Source organism: Mugil cephalus, chromosome 1, assembly GCF_022458985.1.
Source record: "Mugil cephalus isolate CIBA_MC_2020 chromosome 1, CIBA_Mcephalus_1.1, whole genome shotgun sequence".
NCBI classification, from domain to species: Eukaryota; Metazoa; Chordata; class Actinopteri; order Mugiliformes; family Mugilidae; genus Mugil; species Mugil cephalus.
This window is the reverse complement of record NC_061770.1, coordinates 39,694,789-39,714,037: the sequence shown is the minus strand read 5'-3', so window position 1 is coordinate 39,714,037 and position 19,249 is coordinate 39,694,789. Positions and strand designations below refer to the sequence as shown.

Genomic DNA, 19,249 nt, shown 5'->3' with positions numbered 1-19,249 from the left:
ACACAGCTGCTTTATAAATTTACAATTAGACACATTTCAGTCTCAAAAACGAGTAACGGCGTTATATTTAATCTGTTTGACCGATTATAAAAACTACTTCGGAGTGGATGAGTGCAAGTAAACTGTAAAAAAAAAACTCTCTTTATATATCGTTAACCCTAGTTGCTAAGGTGTTATCTACTAGTACAAGTAATCGTTACTTCCTTTGCCTACTTAACTGAATTTTCATACAAAATATCATTTGGCAGCGGTGGGATTCGAACCCACGCCCCCGAAGAGACTGGAGCCTTAATCCAGCGCCTTAGACCGCTCGGCCACGCTACCACGTGTCGAAAATTAGCGTCAATATTCAGAATGGATTATAGTATAGTATAGTATAGTATAGTATAGTATAGTATAGTATAGTATAGTATAGTATAGTATAGTAGCATTTTTTGACCACAATTAGAAATCAAACGCCTTAAAGCCCTTAAAGACAAGAACAAACTCACACAGGTTGCAGATAAAGTGACGATAGGAAAAATAATAAAATAAAAATAAATAATATTTATAAACTATATGTTGGCCCCATCAATATCTGACGTTACCACCCTTTGCCTTCAAACAAGCATCAGTCCTTGTAGCTCAGAACTGGTAGAAACCAGCGTGACCCAGGTACAACCATCTACTGTCTGGAGAAGTCTGGCCTAAAGTGGTCTTCATGGAAAAGTTGGAGCCAAAAATCCATCCCTCTGACATGGAAACAAGGCCAAGAGACTCAACTGTGCACAAAAACATAGGAAGTCGGGTGCAGAAAAATGGCAGCAGGTTCTCCGGGCTGATGAGTCAAAACTAGAAATATTTGACTGTAGCAGAAGGCAGTTTGTTCACCAAAGGGCTGGATACTGCTACGATAATGAGTGTCTGCAGGCAACAGTGAAGCATGGTGGAGGCTCCGTGCAAGTGTGGGGCTGCTTTTCTGCAGATGTAGTTGGGGTTTTGGTCAGGATTAATGGTGTCCTCAGTGCTGAGAAATACAGGCACACACGTATCCATCATACAACACCATCAGGGAGAGATATGACTGGCTCCAAATTTATTCTGCAGCACGACAAAGACCCCAAACATTAAGAACTATCTTCAGTGTAAAGAAGAACAAGAAGTCCTCGTAGTGATGGCCCCCACAGAGCCCTGATCTCAAATCTTAACATCTTTGAGTGTGTCTGGGATTAGATGAAGAAGGATTTGAGGAAGCCTACGTCCACAGAAGATCTGTGGTTAGTTCTCCAAGATGTTTGGAACAAACTACCAGCCGAGTTCCTTCAAAAACTGTGTGTAAGTGGACCTAGAAGAACTGACGCTGTCTCGAAAGCAAAGGGTCCTTACACCAAATATTGATTTGATTTAGATTTCTCTTCTGTTTTTTCACTGCATTTTGTTAATTTCCCTGCAGCCCTGCAGTACGTTGATATTTAAAGTAAAAAAAAAAAAAAACACACATAAACTTAGTTTGCACTTTCATAAAATTATCTGCTCTCTTAGGTGTAGGGTGATTTTTATCATATGTAACTTTATATATTCATACGTTTACTTACTTCACAGGTGTGATTTGGAGGGAGATTTCAGTTTCTTATCCGTTTTGATCCAATGATTATATTGTGACAAATACAACAATATTTAACTCAATCTTCCTTTTATCCTGCATAAAAACCTTTGAGGAGCAGTTTGTCACAGTGGCCACTAGGTGGAGATGTAGAGGTATAAATTCACCCAATTTAAATTGAGGCCCTGTCTGTCACTCTAAACTTACAATTAAGCTCCAGACATAATAAATGGTGAGAAACTATAGAAAATATAGGCTTTCATTTTAACTTTTACTGCCATGGTTTGCCTCCTCTTTTTATGTCTGACGCCAGCGAGGGAAACACAAACTGTAATTGTCACATGAAGCGCAGAAAAAAAGGACTCCCTCGCCCTCTCCCTGCAGCATAAAGGACAGAGCTGGATAATCTGTCATTAGGTGATAAAGCAACCACAAAAATGTAGAAAAACACTGCATCAAAGTCAAAGTATAGGAGCTTAACAAACGTTTAGGGGTGTAGAGGGAGGTCTGAACTCACTTCCAAGTGGAGAAACACAATTTTGTGCGGTAGAAATGACAATAAATTAGTAAATCTTTCTTCAAGAAAGACGTCTTTTGTAATTTCTCTGAAATTGGAGGCATCTTTAAATTCAGATCCACTATGATAAATTTCTCAGAAAAGCAGATCATTATAAACTTTTATTGACTGGATCATCACATATTTGATGTTTTTGCTTCTCAAATCACGTTGATCTAACTACATCATAATCTAACGTGTGTAATATTAAACCTATTTTCCACAGTTTGGGATCGTTTTAATTGCCTAAAAAAATATTGCACTCTGATATTTCCTAAAAAAATTCCCCTCCTTCCTGTTACGAGAGCTGGTTATCAGCATGGATTTAGTTTTGATGACATCTTCCAGCAGTGCACTGTGGAACATTTACTCCGTAGTTTTGTCTTGGAAAGCCTCCAGCTTTTAAACAGGATTACGTCCCACTGGTCGTCATCTGCTCTGTATCTGTGATCAGATTCCTGCTGATGACATCCTGGTGTCTGACTGACCCAGAATACAACCAGATATGAATACTGTGTATTCCTTTGTCACTGAATGACTTCTGCCAGACATAAAGATTATATATTAGACACATAGATAGACAGAAAAAACAATTAAACAATAAAAAAAATAATCTATATACACAATGTTTATAAAAGTATTAGCTGCTGAAGAATAAAAATGAAGCATTCCCATAATTTTAATGCCTTTTTGTCTCTTATTTTTGTTCTTTTTGCCTAATTAATCAAATATCCCGACTCATTTTTAAATGTTTTCCTCTTCAGTACATTTCTACATGTTGGGTTTTACCATGTCAGCTGGAAAAAACAAAAGTGCTCTCCAGATCTTTGAGTGTGGATCCTTGGTTTTCGAGGGATATGAGATGGCCACCTACACAAGCCCACCCACTTTTTCCATAAAGCAAATAAAGGCCTTGTATAGGGAAGGGAAGAGGGGAAGGGAAGGGAAGGGGGGGATTTCTCTGTGTCTCTCTGCACAGCAGCCCTCCCCAGAACGCAGATGGCCCCGTCTCCAGACCCCGCCTACAGTCTTTTGTCTTCGGGGAATCTGTCTCTTGGCTGTCGGCGGAAAAGGACTATTTGCTTCATGTTGTCAGTAGGGGGCGCAGCGAGGCTCTCCCACACACTTGATCCGGAGGCCTGATGCTCGTTGTGAGAAGCCTCTCTCTCTCGTCTGGGTTTCAGAAACAAGCAGACTCAGAATGAGCTGCACACAGACAGAAACTCTATTATTCTGTTTTTTATTTTTTGTTTTTTCCCTGTCCATCTGTAAATATGTGAGAAAGCTCAGTGAAGCTTTGTGTGGGGCTGAGATAAATAGATGATACGGGGAGTCTTTCTATCAACAGATGCAGCGTGGATGGGACCACCTGAGGACGGTGGACGAGGAGGACAGAGCACAGAGACGTGCAGCAAAGAATTACATCACACAGACTGGACACCTGCTCTACAGGCCCGAGAGGAAACGATGCACGGCAGCATTTATCTGCATTTACTCAGCATTAAATACCTCTCCTCTGCCTCCATGGGCGGCACAGTGGTGTGGCGGTTAGCACTGATGCCTCATAGCAGGAAGGGTTGAATCTATTCTATCTGTGTCTCCTACAGTCCACAGACATCATTGGGTTCCTTGGTGATTTTAAACTGGCCCTGAGTACGAGTGATTGTCCGTCTCTTTGTCTTAGCTCCGCGATGGACTGGAGACCTGTCCGGGGTGTACCCCCGCCTCTCGCCGCCCCCCCCTCCGTGACAGCTGGGACATACGGCCCATACAGAGGACAAGCAAGCAGCCACCTAAAACGAATAGATGAATGTCTCCAGTCTCACACAACCAAAGATTGTATAAGAGATTGTGCAAATTTCATGCAGTTTTTTTCAGTACATCCCAGAGGATGAATCTCGGCTAAACTACTAAATAATAGGTCTTCAACAGGGGGTCCACAACCCCTAGGGGTCCGTGCAGGTAGTGCAGGGGAGGGGCTGCAAAGTCTTTGGTTGATTAGACATTTTGTGTATATATATAGAACCTGTGTATAATTTGAATAGCTTAACATTTAATGCAAAATGATAATAATAATGTATATTCATAAATAGCACTATACAGAGTTTAATATAGAACGCATATAGTAGTTGGGGGGTCACTATTTAAGACCCTTTCTCTAAACTATTTTCCACCTGCATCACCAGCATTGCCTCTTGTACACAAAATAAAAGGGTGATATCACAGTGTGGTACTAAATGTACGGGTATAATTGTGCTCCCAAGAGGATGATCCTATTGTGCGGCTAAAAAATGCTCAGTATTGATCCAGACAGAAACATCTCCACTTTCAGTATCTGCATCGGACAGACTGTCTTAAAGTTTGCTTCAGACGTTCGTACAATTTTGTAAATTATTTAACTTACTCCTTTTTTTTTTTTTTAACATATATTTCATTTTTATCTTATTTCATCCTGAACCAGATGAAGATGAATATGATGAAGTCTGTCTTCGTCTAATGCTAGCATGCTAATATGCTCTACTGCCTGTGGAGTAAAACTAATGAGGTGAAAACAGAAATGGTTGTGTTGAACCCTGCAGCACGGCTCCAGAGTTTTCCCCCTCACACCGCCGACACGCGAAATTTAAATTGAGATCCCTTTTAAAGGAGGAGGCCTCTGAGATCCCAGAGACATACGTTTTTGGAGAACAGGGCCGTAAATCTATTATGCAGGATGCATCATTTAAGATTTAACACTCGGTGTGAAACACACGCCGATTCCGTTTATGTCACACGCGTGAGACGAGAATGAGTCAAACGGTGATGAGACAACGGCTCATTCTGTCACGTCTCGTTCTGGTCCTCGCGTCTCATGAGATAAGAGGAGGAGGAGAGAGACTCGGGGAATTCACGGGAGGACGGATGGATGGAGGGGTGGGGAGAAGGTAGAGGAGACACGTTTCCCTCGTCATATGTGAGAGGAGCAGGAAGACAGACACAGAGACGGACGGACAAGAGGGAGGAATGAGACAGGTGGAGAGTTAAGTGGGGGGGGGTGGGGGGGGGGGGGTGAGGACAGAAGTGGAAAGAGAGTGGGAGGTGCACTCAGCTCCGAGAGATCGAAGAGAAGCCAAGCGAGAAGAGGAGGAGGAGGAGTGGAGGGGAAAAAAGAGAGAGACCAGTGGACAGGAGGACAGACGAGGAAGAGGAAGAGGAGAGAGACGGGAGGTGAGGATGGAGGGTGGTGATGAGATGTAGTTCATTAGTGAGGATGTGTTAGGGACTGGAGGACGGAGGAGGAGGAGGAGGAGGAGGAGGAGGAATGGTGAGTTTCACTGGCACTGACTAATGAGGAGGAGGGAAGGAGGCAAGGGGAGAGGAGAGGAGGTGGGAAGGGTGAAAATGAGACAGGAGAAGGAGGAAGAGGAGGGAGGGAGGAAGAGGAGGGAGGAGGTGGGGGGAGGTGGGAGTGAGCGAAGCCGGTGGGGGAGGGGAATGGAAGAATTTGCACGTACGCACACACACATTGTTGAAACTGCGAGCGACACGAGGGGGGGGGGAGGAAATAAGGAAGAAGAGGAGGGAGGCAGGAAAAATGACACGGGAAAAGGAGTCAGAGGAGGAAGAGGAGGGGAGAAACAAAAAAAAAATGGGGTGGGGGGGTGCACAGACAGAGGAAACGGGGGAGGAGGATGAGAGAATATAGGGCAGATATTCAGGAGGTGGGTGGAAGGGAGGGAGGGAGGAGGGGGGAGGAGGAGGGAGAGGAAGTATGGGAGACGGCAGAGGAGCAGAGAGAAAAAAAAGAAGTGGTGCACGGGGAGGGGGGAGATGAAGGAGGTGCAGACGGAGAAGGAGGAGTGCATCGAGGTGATGGGGAGGAGGAGGAGGAGGAGGAGGAAGAGCTGAGGAGTTAGTGACAGGCTGTTACATGTCAGCGCTGGGGGGGGGGGTTTACTGTGTTCATAGGCAGCATCAGGTGAGAGAAAATCCTGCAAACACTCCCTATTCTGCTCACACTTTGCACACAAACACACACAAAGCTACAACTCTTTGACATGATAAATAATTAATTCATAATAATAATAATAATAATAAATAAATACAAATCCAAGTACATTGAGGGTGTTTGTCTGAGTCACTGTCAACTCATGAGTTTTGCACAAACACACACACACACACACAGTAACAGTGACTTGTGTTGAGTTGTGTCTTCTCCTGCCCTTTCCTCCTCCAACCTCACATCAGTACAAGTCTGGACAGCCTGCCTCAGCACACAGATGCACAGCTGACGAATCCCTCCGCCGACACACTGGCAAGTAGTCCCTAATTTATGGGATTTTATAGACGGCGGATTAAGATTTATAACAGTTACTACTTTATATTAGAAAATAAAATTATATTCGTCTGTGTAAACGAGACAAACTGTGAATTAATAGTCCTACTCTGAATTGGCGAGAGTGTGGATTTTAAAATCCACTTTTACTACTCATCATCCTCAGTCCGCCACAAAGGACACATTTAAATGTCAAATTACACCTTAATCACACACGCACGCACATATATATGTGGAGAAAATAAAATAACGTCTCCGGAGCGCGACTAAAGTTAATAGTTTTCACAGGACTACTTTTCGTCAATCCAAACGGTTGGGGTTGGGAGAGGCATCGCAGCGGATGTCCACCGGGTGTTGTCCGTCTCAACGGCACACACACACACACACACACACACATAGACACGTACGCGCACAGATACACACTCGTAGACACACACGCGCTGCTCATTCACGGCTGCTTCCATCTATCCGTGCAGTTCACTTCATTGTACTGACTGTGCTCATCAATTAGGCAACGAATAAGGCGTTTTAGGTGCGATAGTTGCCTTTGAGGACTTCGAGGAGGATTATAAACCGCGGACGGAAGCCTCGGATAAGTTTTTTTTGAGTCCGGGGGGAGAGCGGAGAGAAACGGAAAGCAGGTACCCGGTGACTGTTACCTCGACTTACAACTAGTGGCGTTACTAATGTAACGAGAAGCTAAGCGGCTAATGCTAGCATCCCCGGCGGACACAATACAACTTAAAATTGCACTTTTTTTGGCGAAGGAGCGCGGCGTGGAAATGCCGTGTTATATATTTTTTTTAATTATAAAACATTTTAAAAATGTTAAATTGTTTGTAGCCCACAGTCCCGAAACAGAAGAAGAAGAACATAAGTTGAGGTATTGTGACCCCCCCTCCACCCTCCTCCACCCCCACCTCCTCCCCAAAGAGGGTCGCCCCACGCCGGTAATAGTAGTAACAGAAACGTAAGCGTGGGGAAAACAAAAGGACTTCAAAGTCTGACTCTCAGATGACTGAGAAAAGCTGCTGAAATATTGATTTAGCGAAGAAGAAGAAAAAAACGCCGGCTCCGTGTTTAATAATGAGCCAAGAATGAACCTAAGATTTAACACATTATGGAGAGAAATCCTACTTAAAAACCTACTATAGTGATATCAGAATGCTACTGTGACACTACTAGAGATCTGTGAACACATTATTGATCGTATTGTTCATGTATTTGTAAGTTTGACTCAAAAATAATGTGTAAAAACAAAAAGAAGCGACCCCACTAGGTGAAAAATGAATGTATGACTTCTTGTTTGTTTACATTTCTTAGTAGTAGTTCATGTATATATATTTATGTGTGTGTGTGTGTGTGTGTGTGTGTGTGTGTACAACAGATATTTTAATTCAGGCGAGAAAAAAAAGTTGTAAAATCTAGTTAAAAGGTTGTGAATGGGGGAAAAAGGGATGATTGAGCAACACATGATGCTACAAATGTGTATATAATATATATATTTATATGTTTTAGCTTAGTTGATTCATCTGCCCAGAGATCGAGGCTACTACCACCACCCCTCATCCCATCCCTCCCCCTGAAACTCCCTAAAAGTGAACGGGGGGCGGGATTAAACGACTAGTTTTGCTTTCAATCGATTTACTAAACTTCAATATGTCGACACAAATACATGAATATGTTTGTTATAAGTCCCCCTCCCTGTAGAAGTTAGAGCTGCTGTGGTTGTAGAAGGAAAAAGGGGGGGTTGTTGCTGGGAGCAGCGATAGACAAAGACCCCCAGAGAGCCTCAGTCACTTGTATTGTCTACTCCCGAGTTTGGTTTTGGATGTGATTTAATCTCCCAGCGCCTCCCTCCCTCCCTCTTTACACATTAATACTGAAGAGCTGAGAGGATTTAAATGAGTGCGCGACATAACATCGCGTCTCCTTGCTTTTGTTCTGGCTCCTGTTCAAGTTAGGTAACAGGAGATGAAGTTACTGGTGGGATGATGAAGGAGAAGCAAGTGCAAGCGTTTCTTTTTTTTTTTTGTGTGTGTGTGTGTTAGGCTACGAGGAGGAGGAGGAGGAGGAGGAGGAGGCGTAATTGTGTGGCTCTGCTCTGGTTTTGGATTGTCGTTTGTAGCCGCGTTGTATTTGTGTTTGTGTTTGTGTGTGTAAGGAACTGGGTTAGTTTTGTGCGGCGTGGAGCTGCGTCCTGAGCTGACCGTCTAGTCTTTTGTGCCGCTGTGAGATTCGTTGGCCCGAGGTTCAGAGGGAGAGAGCGGAGAAGCAAACAAGGCTTGTAATAATAATATAGCCCTGAATATGATTATTATGATTGTTAAAATGAAAGCCCCCCTCCCTCCTCTCCTGGAGAATATCTCAGTAGATATGTCCACGTGATTGTTTCCTTGGTTCTTGGAGGGTCTCACTTTGCTGACGCTTTAAATATTTACCTCCTCCTCATACACAAACATGTTCTGACTGCAGCTAATGATTATATTCCAGTTTAATGACTAATCAAGTCCTCGTTAAGCTTCAGTAAATACTACGACTGATTCGTGTTTTTTTAGTTAACGTTTACTAAAACGAGCCATTTATCATCTAAATAGTTTAGATTGTGTTTCCATTATGGGTGTTTAGGTATCGGATCTTTTTCTGAACACTTAAATAACCCTCTGTTCATTTCTTTTTTTATTTTTTTGGGTGGGCCCACTATGACAGGAGCATGCTTTTAATTAGCCGGAGAGGAAAAAACACAACTTAATCAGTTTTGGTCCTGAATGTGCTCTTGTTAGTAACTTAAACTTGAGCCAAACTCAAAGGAGTTAGACAAAAATAAATGATACCGTCACCTGACTGAAGAGTTAAAGGTGATGTGGAGCGATAAATAACTAACGGTGTAACTGAGTTCATGTGCACAAAGCCTGTGTTTGGAAAATAAACTCGGCTCAAGGGTAATAATGGGATTTCTTCCAAGGTGGCAACATGAGGTATCATTCTACTTTACAAGAGGGAGTTGGGTTTTATAGGGTTTGCAAAGTGAAAACAAAACAAAAAAAAAAAAAAGTCAACGCACTCATAAACGAAGACTTAGCTCCTTTAGTTTATTGGGAGATTTAATCACAGTTTATAACAAAAATGTTGATGGTTGGTTGTGAAATATAATTTAACGTGTGCGTGTCTTTTTTGTGTTTGCAGTCATGCCCTCGGTGATGGAGCGTTCAGGGGCCGGGGTCCTGTCCCGGAGCAGAGCCAAGACCGTAACCAACGGCAACAGCCAGCCACACTCGGAGGAGGAGAGCAGCGACGAAGAGCACGCTCACGGTAGAGGTTACGCGCTGAACTGACTTCAGACTATCTCCGAGTTAGCTGCAGATTTACCATCATGACCTACAACCTAAATGTGTCTGAGGTTTCTGTTCTGAACATGAAGCACGTACGAAGTGTTAGACGTTACACACACAGACGTTTTGATCGTACGTGAGTGATTGTACATGTCATTGCGTCGCTGCAGTGCTTCTCCAGCCTCTCCTCTGTCGTCCCCTCCCTCCCTCTCTTCCCACAATCCTCATCCTCTGCCCACGTACGTCTTTTCTTCCTCCATTTTTTTGTAGTTAACCAATTTCCTTTCCTGCCTCCTTCACTCCTTCCTTCCCGTTAAGCATCCTTGTCCTATACCGTTCCCTCCTCTCCTCCCTTCCTGTCCTCCGTCCCAGAGGAAATGGTTAATCCGTCTCTTCCTTCTTCCGGTCTGCTTCCTTGCCTTCCTCCCTTCACTCCTTCCTTCTCATCATCGTCTCTCCTCCATCTTTTCTGTCTTTTCTAGTAGCTGTACCACAGCACTAATTACTTAATGTCTGCCATCCGCTGTCGCACTTCCCTCTCTCTTTTTTTGCTCCATCTGTGTGGGTTTTCTCAATTAGTGATGGGTGGTGTGGATGAAAAACGTGTTTTTTTTTATTATTCTCTTGGAAAAAGAGACAAGTTATATGCTAGGTTTTAAAAACTCAAATCTGTGAAACCATTAATTAGATGTTTGGTATATTTCAAATATTTTCTATGCTTGATCCCGACAGGTTCTCCAGTTTCAGAGCGTTTCTCACAGGCTTGACAGCTCGATGATTGTTTGAGCTGCTAAAAACTAATTACATACCCTCAGGGCTTCCTGCCGTGTTTTAAGGGAGGCTCCCCAACTGAAATAAACAGCTCAAGACAAATATGTTTGGGAAAATACAATATTAGGCGAGGTAGGAAAACGGCTCCACATAACAGAGCTAAGACCACGTATATAGTATGTAATTATATTCCAACGACTGCTTAAATGAAAGCTTAATTATATGAGATGAGCTGCAACAAGATCTGCCTGATTGAATTCAGAAGAAGATTATTTGATTGGCCGTTATATGCTTCACATGTCAGGTGCCTTATTGGACATAATCAGATCATAACAACACATTCTGCTAACGGTATTATTTGATATATATATATGTATATTTTAGTGTAGCCCTTTGATAGACGGGACCTGTCCAGGGTGTCCCCCACCTCTGGGATAGTCTCCATCCCCCCGTCACCCTCTAGAGCAGGGGTGTCAAACATACGGCCCGGGAGCCAAAACCGGGCCACCAGAGGGTCCAATCTGGCCCCCGGGATGAATTTGCAAAATTTACACTGAAGATATCAGCTGAAAATATTCGATTAAAATACGAAAACTGCACTTGATCCTTGCACTTCTTAAGAAATTTACAGTAGTTCATTACATGTACTTCTTTACTCGAGTTGTCGTTGTTTCCACACAGTTAATAAGCTGTTGTGTTACTGGTCCACCCCTGAACTATAATGAGTTTGACATCTGCTCTAGAGGAGAAGCAGTCACAGAAAATGAATGAACGTTTTGGTGCAAAACTGTATTTAGATTTTCTGAACTGTGTTTTGCAGAACCTTTTATTTTCGATGGTGTATTTTGTAATATGTCAATAGTTTATTCTTCAAAGTTGGTTGTTTTTGACTTGGTGGTTATTGGGAGGGAACAAACAAACCAGGAGGAACATGGTTCTTTGCTCCTATGAAATAAGATTCTAGCTTCTTCAGACCTTTCTGTTGTAGAGTCCTGATAACGTTAAACAATACTGGAGACGCATACATGAAACTTGATCATTTGATTACATCTGTATAAATGTTTCTCTCTCCATCACTCCTGTTATCTGTCTTATGATTCAGCCTTACAACTTCTTGGGAATGTTTCTGCTTCTTTACCTGAACCCCGTCATTATCAGTCTTTACCACACTTTTATCTACACATGTAGGAAATAAAACTTTGTCTTTTCCCACAGACAGCATGATCAGAGTGGGAGGAGATTACCAGGCTCAGATCCCAGAGTTCAAACCAGGTAAGCTGAGAGAAAAATGACAGTGACGACTCAAATGGAGGATGAGTAGAAAGATGGAGGGAGCTGAGGAGAAGGAGACTTAGAGGTGAGGAGAGATGTAGAGGACGTTGAAAAGGAGGAAGAGAGGAATGTAGATAAGGATGAAGGTCAAATGACTAATGTTGCCATTGAAAAGCGAGGAAATGAAAAGTGAAGACTAAAGGGTAACGGGACCATTATCATTGTTATCTAGTGGTGGATACTTTAAAAAACGAGCTTGTATATATTCATATTTACAGTTTAGATTAATTGAATTATATGTTTTTTGTTGAACATATGAACCCGTTTGTAATATTCAAACCCTGTATTTTATAAATTATACATTCTCCAGTAAAAACAATACACTTTTTCCCCCTTTATCTTAAAAAGATTATGATGAAAGTAGATGAGAAATGGCTTAACCCTGCAAAAAAAATTAAAAATAAATAATAATCCATGGAGCAAAGGTGACATCATCCCACAAACCGTCAGATTGCACCAGAGACAAAGGACAAACAGGAGGAACCAGCATCTGTTTTTTAGAGAGTGTTCAATCCCCGAGAGTTAGTTCAGTGACGGATGCGACACTTTTTTTGTTGCTAATGAAGAAGCATCAACACATAGTAGAAGAAATCACACAGAGGAACAGAGCAGGAAACTAAAAACATCCTCTTTGTATCAAACGTATGAAATGTTCCTGTTTTGTTTTTTATTTGCAGACAGTCCGACCCGCTACAACGAGAAGGACCAGAGGAGCATGTTGGTGTGGTGTCCCAACACTCTGCTGTCTGACGCTATGTGTAAGCTCCGCCCACCTACGCCACCTCACATCAACTCAGTTTATTCGCTTCTCATCTTCTTTTCTCATTTCTTCTCTTTCTCATTCCAGTGGACGAGTACATCCTCATGGCTAAAGAGAAACACGGGTACAACATGGAGCAGGTATGTTTGACAAAAAAAAAAAAAAAAAAAGCACTCCCGTTATTTCCCGTGTCTTTTCCACTGACCTGTCCCTGCGCCTGGTTTTCCCGTGACTCCCACCATCAGGCGCTGGGCATGTTGCTGTGGCACAAACACGACGTGGAGCGCTCGCTGGCCGACCTGGCCAACTTCACGCCCTTCCCGGACGAGTGGACGGTGGAGGACAAGGTGCTGTTCGAGCAGGCCTTCAGCTTCCACGGCAAAAGCTTCCACCGCATCCAGCAGATGGTGCGACACGAGGAAGAACAAACATCCTTACAGAATATTTAATACAGAAACAAGGTGAATTATTATGTTTTTTCTTCTTGTGTGTAGCTTCCAGATAAGCTGATCTCCAGCCTGGTGAAGTACTACTACAGCTGGAAGAAGACCAGGACCAGGACGTCCGTCATGGACCGACAGGCCAGACGTCTGGTCAGCAAGAGAGAGAAAGACGACAGGTTTGAGACGCCATGAAACTAACGAACCGACCTTATTTCTTGTCATTTTCAGCTGTTTTTAGTTTATTTTTTGTCCTTGTAGTAATGACGAGGTGGAGGAAGGAGACCCAGGAAGCGACAGCGACTTTGAGATCGACACGAAGAAAGAGGTGAGCGATAAAAAAAAAAAACTGACTCTCTCCTCTGGAAGCGTCTCATCCCCGACTGTGATTTGACTCGTGTGTCCTCTCAGGCCGTGAAGCAGAACCCGAACGTCGCCAGCTCCGACAAAGCCGCCCCCAGTCGCTCCGGGCCGGTGAAGAAGGAGAGCGTCGGGGCTCAGTACCGACACCACCCGCTCAGAGCCCGGCGCCGGCCGCCCAAAGGCATGTACCTGGAGCAGGGAGACATCATGTCCCTGTCCGCCTCGCAGGACTCTGGCGTCTTCACCATACGTCACCTGGACACGCAGCTGGTGTCACTCAAGAGACAGGTTTGCTCTTCGGTTCTCAGATTATATTCAACAGCTTATAATATGATGTCTCACTCTCCTCCTCCTTCTCCTCTCTTTTCTCTCAGGTTCAGTCTATTAAACAGAACAACAGCAGCTTGAAACACAGCCTGACTGAAGGTGTCGACACATTAAAACCTACTGAGGTGAGTCGTCTCAGTCACTTCCTGTCTGCTCTTTCCTTCCTCATCCATCGACGGCTACATCTCCTCCGCTCTCCCCCTTTCATCAGCTCCTTCCAGATATTGTTTCACCTCTCGTGGGCCTGCGATTAGTCTCAATGCTGCCATCTTCTTCACCTTCTTATTTCTTAGCACCTTCTTCTTCCCTCACTCTGTTTACTTTCTCTCTGGCAGCCTGCCCCTAAGATGAACTCTCGCTGGACCACAGAGGAGCAGCTCCTGGCCGTGCAGGGTGAGTTAAGGCTACAGCGTCGTCTTCCTCCTCAACCTTCTCTGCAGAGTCACGTCCTCCCCCTCACTCTCTCAGGCAGACTTAGACTCATTCATATGCATGTTCACCACACGAAATGAATGCGTTCTAATATAAGAAGTCCTGCACTAAATCTCAGCTCAGTGGCTGCAGTTTATGTTGAAATCGTGTCAGAAAAGGTGGTTATTTTAGTGTAGGATTATTTTGGAGGATGGAGACTAAAATAGGGTTGTCAGAATAATAGAAACATGTGACGGTACGTTCATTCATTTCCATCTGCTTACCTGAAATTTGTGTCGCGGTGGCAAAAGGCTGAGGAAGGAAGGAACTCCAGACTTCCTCTACCCAGCAACACATTCTAGTTTGTCCCCGAGGACCCGGGTCCAGACACGGTACATAATCCCTCCGGAGAGTCCTGGGTCAGCCCCCGGGGTCTCCTCCTGGCTGGCCGGGCCCGGTAAACCTCCACCCACGGTGCATCCAAACACGATTTCCCAACCACCTTTCGATGCGAAGGAGAGATTTTTACTCTGCACAAGCTCCTGACCTCGTCTCTAAGGCTGAGCCACGTTGTTACCACGTCTCTGTTGTTGTACGGTCGCTCCCTGCAGTTCATGACCATAGGTCATAGGTGAGGATTAGAACAAAGACACATACTTGATTCACTAGTGTCCTTAATGAACTGGCAAGTTGGTGTGTATTGCATATATTTATATGTGGGGAAAATGGGTCATACATTTTGGCACTGTTGTAGATATATTTCTTGTATGTTCACATAAAATAATCATATTCATAAAGTAGCTGACAAGTCCAAAGAAAAACTGTTGAAAGGAAACAGAAGAAGCACCTGAAGCTGCTCTTGGATTATTATAACATGATGTGGTTATGTGATAAAAACAGAGATGAATAGTACGAAGGCTGATTTGGTTAACAAATGTCGTCTTTGCATTTATTATGTCCGTCGTGCTGGTCAACGCACAAACAAATGGTAAAATCTCAGTGGTTGTTTATTCCACTGTTGTGTAGAAACTACGTTTCCTGGTTTTAGTTCCTAGCGCCACCAGTTTTTTTTAAAGAAAGACTCCCAGTTGTCTCATAAAGTGGTTTTCAGGGGATTCATGACGGATGAGGGGTGTCAGTTATCTGTTGCCATGGATACACACCACTGCATGGATGTGAGTGACGACCCCGTGTTGATTTGTTTTGCTTCTGAATGAGGGTGGAAAAAATGGAATTGGATTTATGTGAAATGTTTTAACAATTAAAGACGTGACTCGTTAGGGAAACATTAGGTTAAAAAACCGATGGGTTATTTAGTGGAATACACAAGTTCAGCCATTTACAGGAACTAATCGACGTGATGAGTGATTGATTATGACGACGTGAAAAAGAGTAGAAACACATTTAAAATGAAAAGGCCTCACGTAACCACATCCATCTACACGATGTCCATATAAATCATTGTTAAAGTCTCAGTGTATTTCTTCTTCCAAAACAGATCAGCTGGTCTAGTTATTAATTAATGGTTATAATACAGATGCTGCTGGAGTCGACTCATTTTAATCAGGGTGGAGGAATGTTTTCCTTGTAAAAACAGTTTGGTTCTAGATATATATGAAAACTACGTGACCTTTTTTTTGACTGAGCGAAGGAGTGAAACAGTCTGAGAGTCAGTGGGAGAAGTTTAGAGGCTCCAGATATTTAAAGTTCAGGTGTCAGGTTTGATCTAGAATAAAGTCTGTGCCTTTGAGCAAAGCGCGTAGCTTCACCTCGTGCAGCTGTTCAAACAGTAGAAAAGAAAAGCAGGAGCTGGAGTGTGTGAAGGCAGTGATGTGTACGAAGCAGGTCAGAACCTAGAAAAAGAAAAGAGGAGCAGCTGCACTCAGACGGAGGTTAACGCCACCAGCCCTCACTCTTCCTGCGTCTCCACGCCTTCGTCTGCAGCTTTTTACATCTCAGCAGATTAAACGTCTTCATCTGTTCTCTCTTTTTCTAGCCATCCGTCGTTACGGCAAAGACTTCACAGCCATCGCCGAAGTCATAGGAACAAAGACGCCAGCTCAGGTGAGCTCCCTCCTTCTCAGGAGGTTTCACAGATCACGTCTCTCATCTCTTATTCTGACCTCAGTCTACGACGTTTATTTGTTTCAGCTTTTCATCTCCGATTTCTCTCCTCTGATCGGAGAAACATCATCCCTCCTTTTTCTTATATTGCACCTTTCTGAACAAGTGAATGCCATTTAAAGTGCTTTGAAAAATATTTAAAAAAGTGGAACAAACAACAAAAAAGGACTCGGAGACTAAAGCTCACTGTAAAGGATAAGTTAAAATAATAAAAGACCAAAATTGATAAATAAAAATGGATAAAATATAAGAAATATAGTAAGACATAAGAACATATCTATAAAATAGAATAAAACAACTATAAGACTATGACATTAAAGTGTTTTTTAGTCCACGTATGAAAGTGTCAGAGTTAAAAGCGAAGGAGCGAGAGGCTCTGAGGTTTTAAACTCTCCGTCTCTGTCTCCAGGTGAGTTCGTTCTTCGTGAGCTACCGGCGCCGCTTCAACCTGGACGAGGTCCTGAGGGAGTGGGCGGCCGAGCAGGTCGCCACAAACCGAGACCAGAGAGACCCGAGGAGGAGCAGCGAGGAGGCGGCGGCGGCGTCGGCCACGGAGGCGGGAGCAGAGGAGGAGGAGGTGAGGCCACTTAATTATATGGAACTGGAGAAGATAGAGGATGGTTTGTTTTATGTCGGGATGAACACGTGTTTCTTCAGAGACTATTTAAAGCTTTAGAGGAACCGTGGAAATGAACGACCACCTGTCATTTAACTGCTCTAATCTTCTTCATCCCTTCAGGTCAAAATGGAGGACGCTCCCTCTGATGCCGCCGCCGGCTCCTCCCCCCCCTCCTCCACCCAGACCCCCTCCTCCCTCTCTCAGCCTCCCCCGCTGCTGCGCCCGGCTCCCCCCTCGGCGCCGCCGAGCCTCCTGCGCCAGCCGCCCCCCCTCCAGACGCGCCCGCTCCAGAACCGAGCGCCCCACAACCACCCTCCTCCTCCGCTCATCCGGCCGGCAGTCACCACCTCCTCCTCCTCCTCCTCCTCCTCCACCTCCGCCGGGAGCTCCACACTCAGAGGTTCTCCTCCCACCTCCTCCTCCTCCTCCTCCTCCTCCTCCGCAGGGCAGATGCCTCCATCGCTGGTCGGGCTCAAAGTGGAGCAGCCCAACTCGCACTGATGCGACAGCAGGAATAGCAACACACACAAGTTAGCATGCAGGAAAAAACCCACAAACACAAGGACACGTCGCACATCACACCATCGATCCAACAACACGCTCCACTCCCAAAGGTGACATCCCAGCTCCTGTAAGACGTGTGAGGACCCACAAGCCCCTCGATCTAAAGCCCCTTTTACTGTACGAAACCAACACTACCTCCCCCTCACCCCACACACACACACACACACACACACACGCACACACACACACACACACACACACACACACACACACACCAGTACCTGCTCACATGGAACAAAAAGAGACACTGGATCACGAAAGCTGTTGAAGGAAGCCACGACCACCACCACCACCACCACCACCGCGGAGGAGCGAACCCAGCTGCTCGTCTCCACGGCAACCGCTGAACATCTGGATTGTGGGGGTGGGTGGGATTGAACACATGCACTACTACACAAGTCTACACTGTAGATATCAAGTCATCCAAACAAACAACCGTCGTCGGCTCCTCCGAGAGGTGGCGCCGATCACAGGATCGTTCAGGTGGTGGAAATGTTTTTTGCTTTAAAAAGTTTCTCCGAGGTCGAGGGGGGGGGAAACGGTACTTCTGGAAAAGAGGTCGGACTTTGTAATTTTGAAGAGTTCTGGGGTTTTGAATAGAATTTTGGTTCCGAAATCGGTGATAAATAGAGAAAGTAGAGCGAGAGACGCCTCCTCTCCCTCCTTCTGTCCTAGTCATGTGTGAGTAGTGATTATAACTGGAGTGATGTTTTCATTTTGTTTTTGATTAGACTTTTTAAAAGGTTTAAAAGCCCTAGATAGGCAGTTAGTTACTGTGTGTAGATTAGATCCCTATGATAATTATTGACTGAGCACTACGGAGAAAAAAGAGCCTTACAGCACATGACTGGACTCGGGTCTCACATCTCAACAAGTCCCACTTCTTTAAGAATATTTTCATAAACCTCTGCGTTTTCAGAGGACTCCACCATCTTTCTCGTGACCTCCGACAGATTTGTGTCTGCTGGAAAAAAAAAAAAGAAAAGTTCTGCCAAAGTCTGTTATTGCTTTAAAAGCACATCGTCCCACACCGTGCTGCTTCTCCCCCACCGGACACAACAAAACTCAAGACTCTCCACGTCCTGGAAAATCCTGGCTCATTTGTCTTTTTTTCGTGTGTTTAACGGGTGAAAACGTGTTTACCAAAATGTCAGAGCAGTCGCTTAACAGCCAAACAAGTTACGGCAGCTTCCTCCCTGGTTACGGGAACCAGAGAGGTCTACGAGGAGATCTGGATCTGCTGTTAAGTCCGTTAATAGTCGACTCGTTTAGACGATGAAGGGTCAGAAATTGCTGCATTTTTTTTCTGTGTCTTCTGTTCAGGGCTCGTGTGTCTAATGCTTCCTACTGATGAATCACAATCTCATGAACAAATGGGGATGACTGAACCATGTTTTCCTGATTTCTTACAGATGTCCTCCGCTAGTCTTTAGAGGCCAGTTGTCTGGATCACTGCCTTTTCAATCAAATGTCTCACTGCTCTCCGTTAGCCGAGGCCTTCAGCGTTCAGTTTAGCACAGCACAGAGAGTGGAAGAGGTCCATCGCTACGTTTTGGCTTTAAAATGAATTGCCTTTAGACTTGGCTTGGACTTTTTGTTTCTTCCTCCAAAAAAACTGCTCGTGTGTAATGTATATGAGAAGTTGTTTACATTGTGGAAACTCAGCTGTTTTGTGTTTGAGATTTTTTTTTTCTTTTTCTAGAATAAATAAATGACCAAATAGAGACGTCTCTGTCATCAGTGTTGAGTTATT

General features: G+C 44.2%; 1 protein-coding gene and 1 non-coding gene across 2 annotated transcripts; one reads left to right on the top strand and one right to left on the bottom strand.

The window, feature by feature from the left end:
- Nucleotides 1-242: 242 nt before the first annotated feature.
- Nucleotides 243-324, bottom strand: trnal-aag. Its single transcript has one exon. It is a non-coding gene; the product is annotated as a tRNA-Leu (tRNA).
- Nucleotides 325-6,866: 6,542 nt separating this feature from the next.
- rcor2 (REST corepressor 2) lies at nucleotides 6,867-19,220 on the top strand. Its single transcript, XM_047573161.1, has 14 exons — nucleotides 6,867-7,094; nucleotides 9,640-9,765; nucleotides 11,772-11,828; nucleotides 12,566-12,646; nucleotides 12,736-12,788; nucleotides 12,894-13,055; nucleotides 13,143-13,267; nucleotides 13,350-13,416; nucleotides 13,500-13,739; nucleotides 13,826-13,903; nucleotides 14,114-14,171; nucleotides 16,186-16,253; nucleotides 16,723-16,890; nucleotides 17,053-19,220. Exons 2-14 carry the CDS (start codon nucleotides 9,642-9,644, stop codon nucleotides 17,431-17,433), a joined length of 1,662 nt encoding a protein of 553 aa, XP_047429117.1. The 5' UTR covers nucleotides 6,867-7,094; nucleotides 9,640-9,641; the 3' UTR covers nucleotides 17,434-19,220.
- Nucleotides 19,221-19,249: the final 29 nt, after the last annotated feature.

What these genes read in the sequence shown, in the direction of transcription:
- rcor2 (XM_047573161.1), top strand. Translation starts at nt 9,642, where the DNA reads ATGCCCTCGGTGATGGAGCGTTCAGGGGCCGGGGTCCTGTCCCGGAGC. An exon ending in TGGTGTCACTCAAGAGACAG is followed by an intron (nt 13,740 to 13,825) that starts GTTTGCTCTTCG and finishes CTTTTCTCTCAG; the next exon opens with GTTCAGTCTATTAAACAGAA. An exon ending in GCAGCTCCTGGCCGTGCAGG is followed by an intron (nt 14,172 to 16,185) that starts GTGAGTTAAGGC and finishes CTCTTTTTCTAG; the next exon opens with CCATCCGTCGTTACGGCAAA.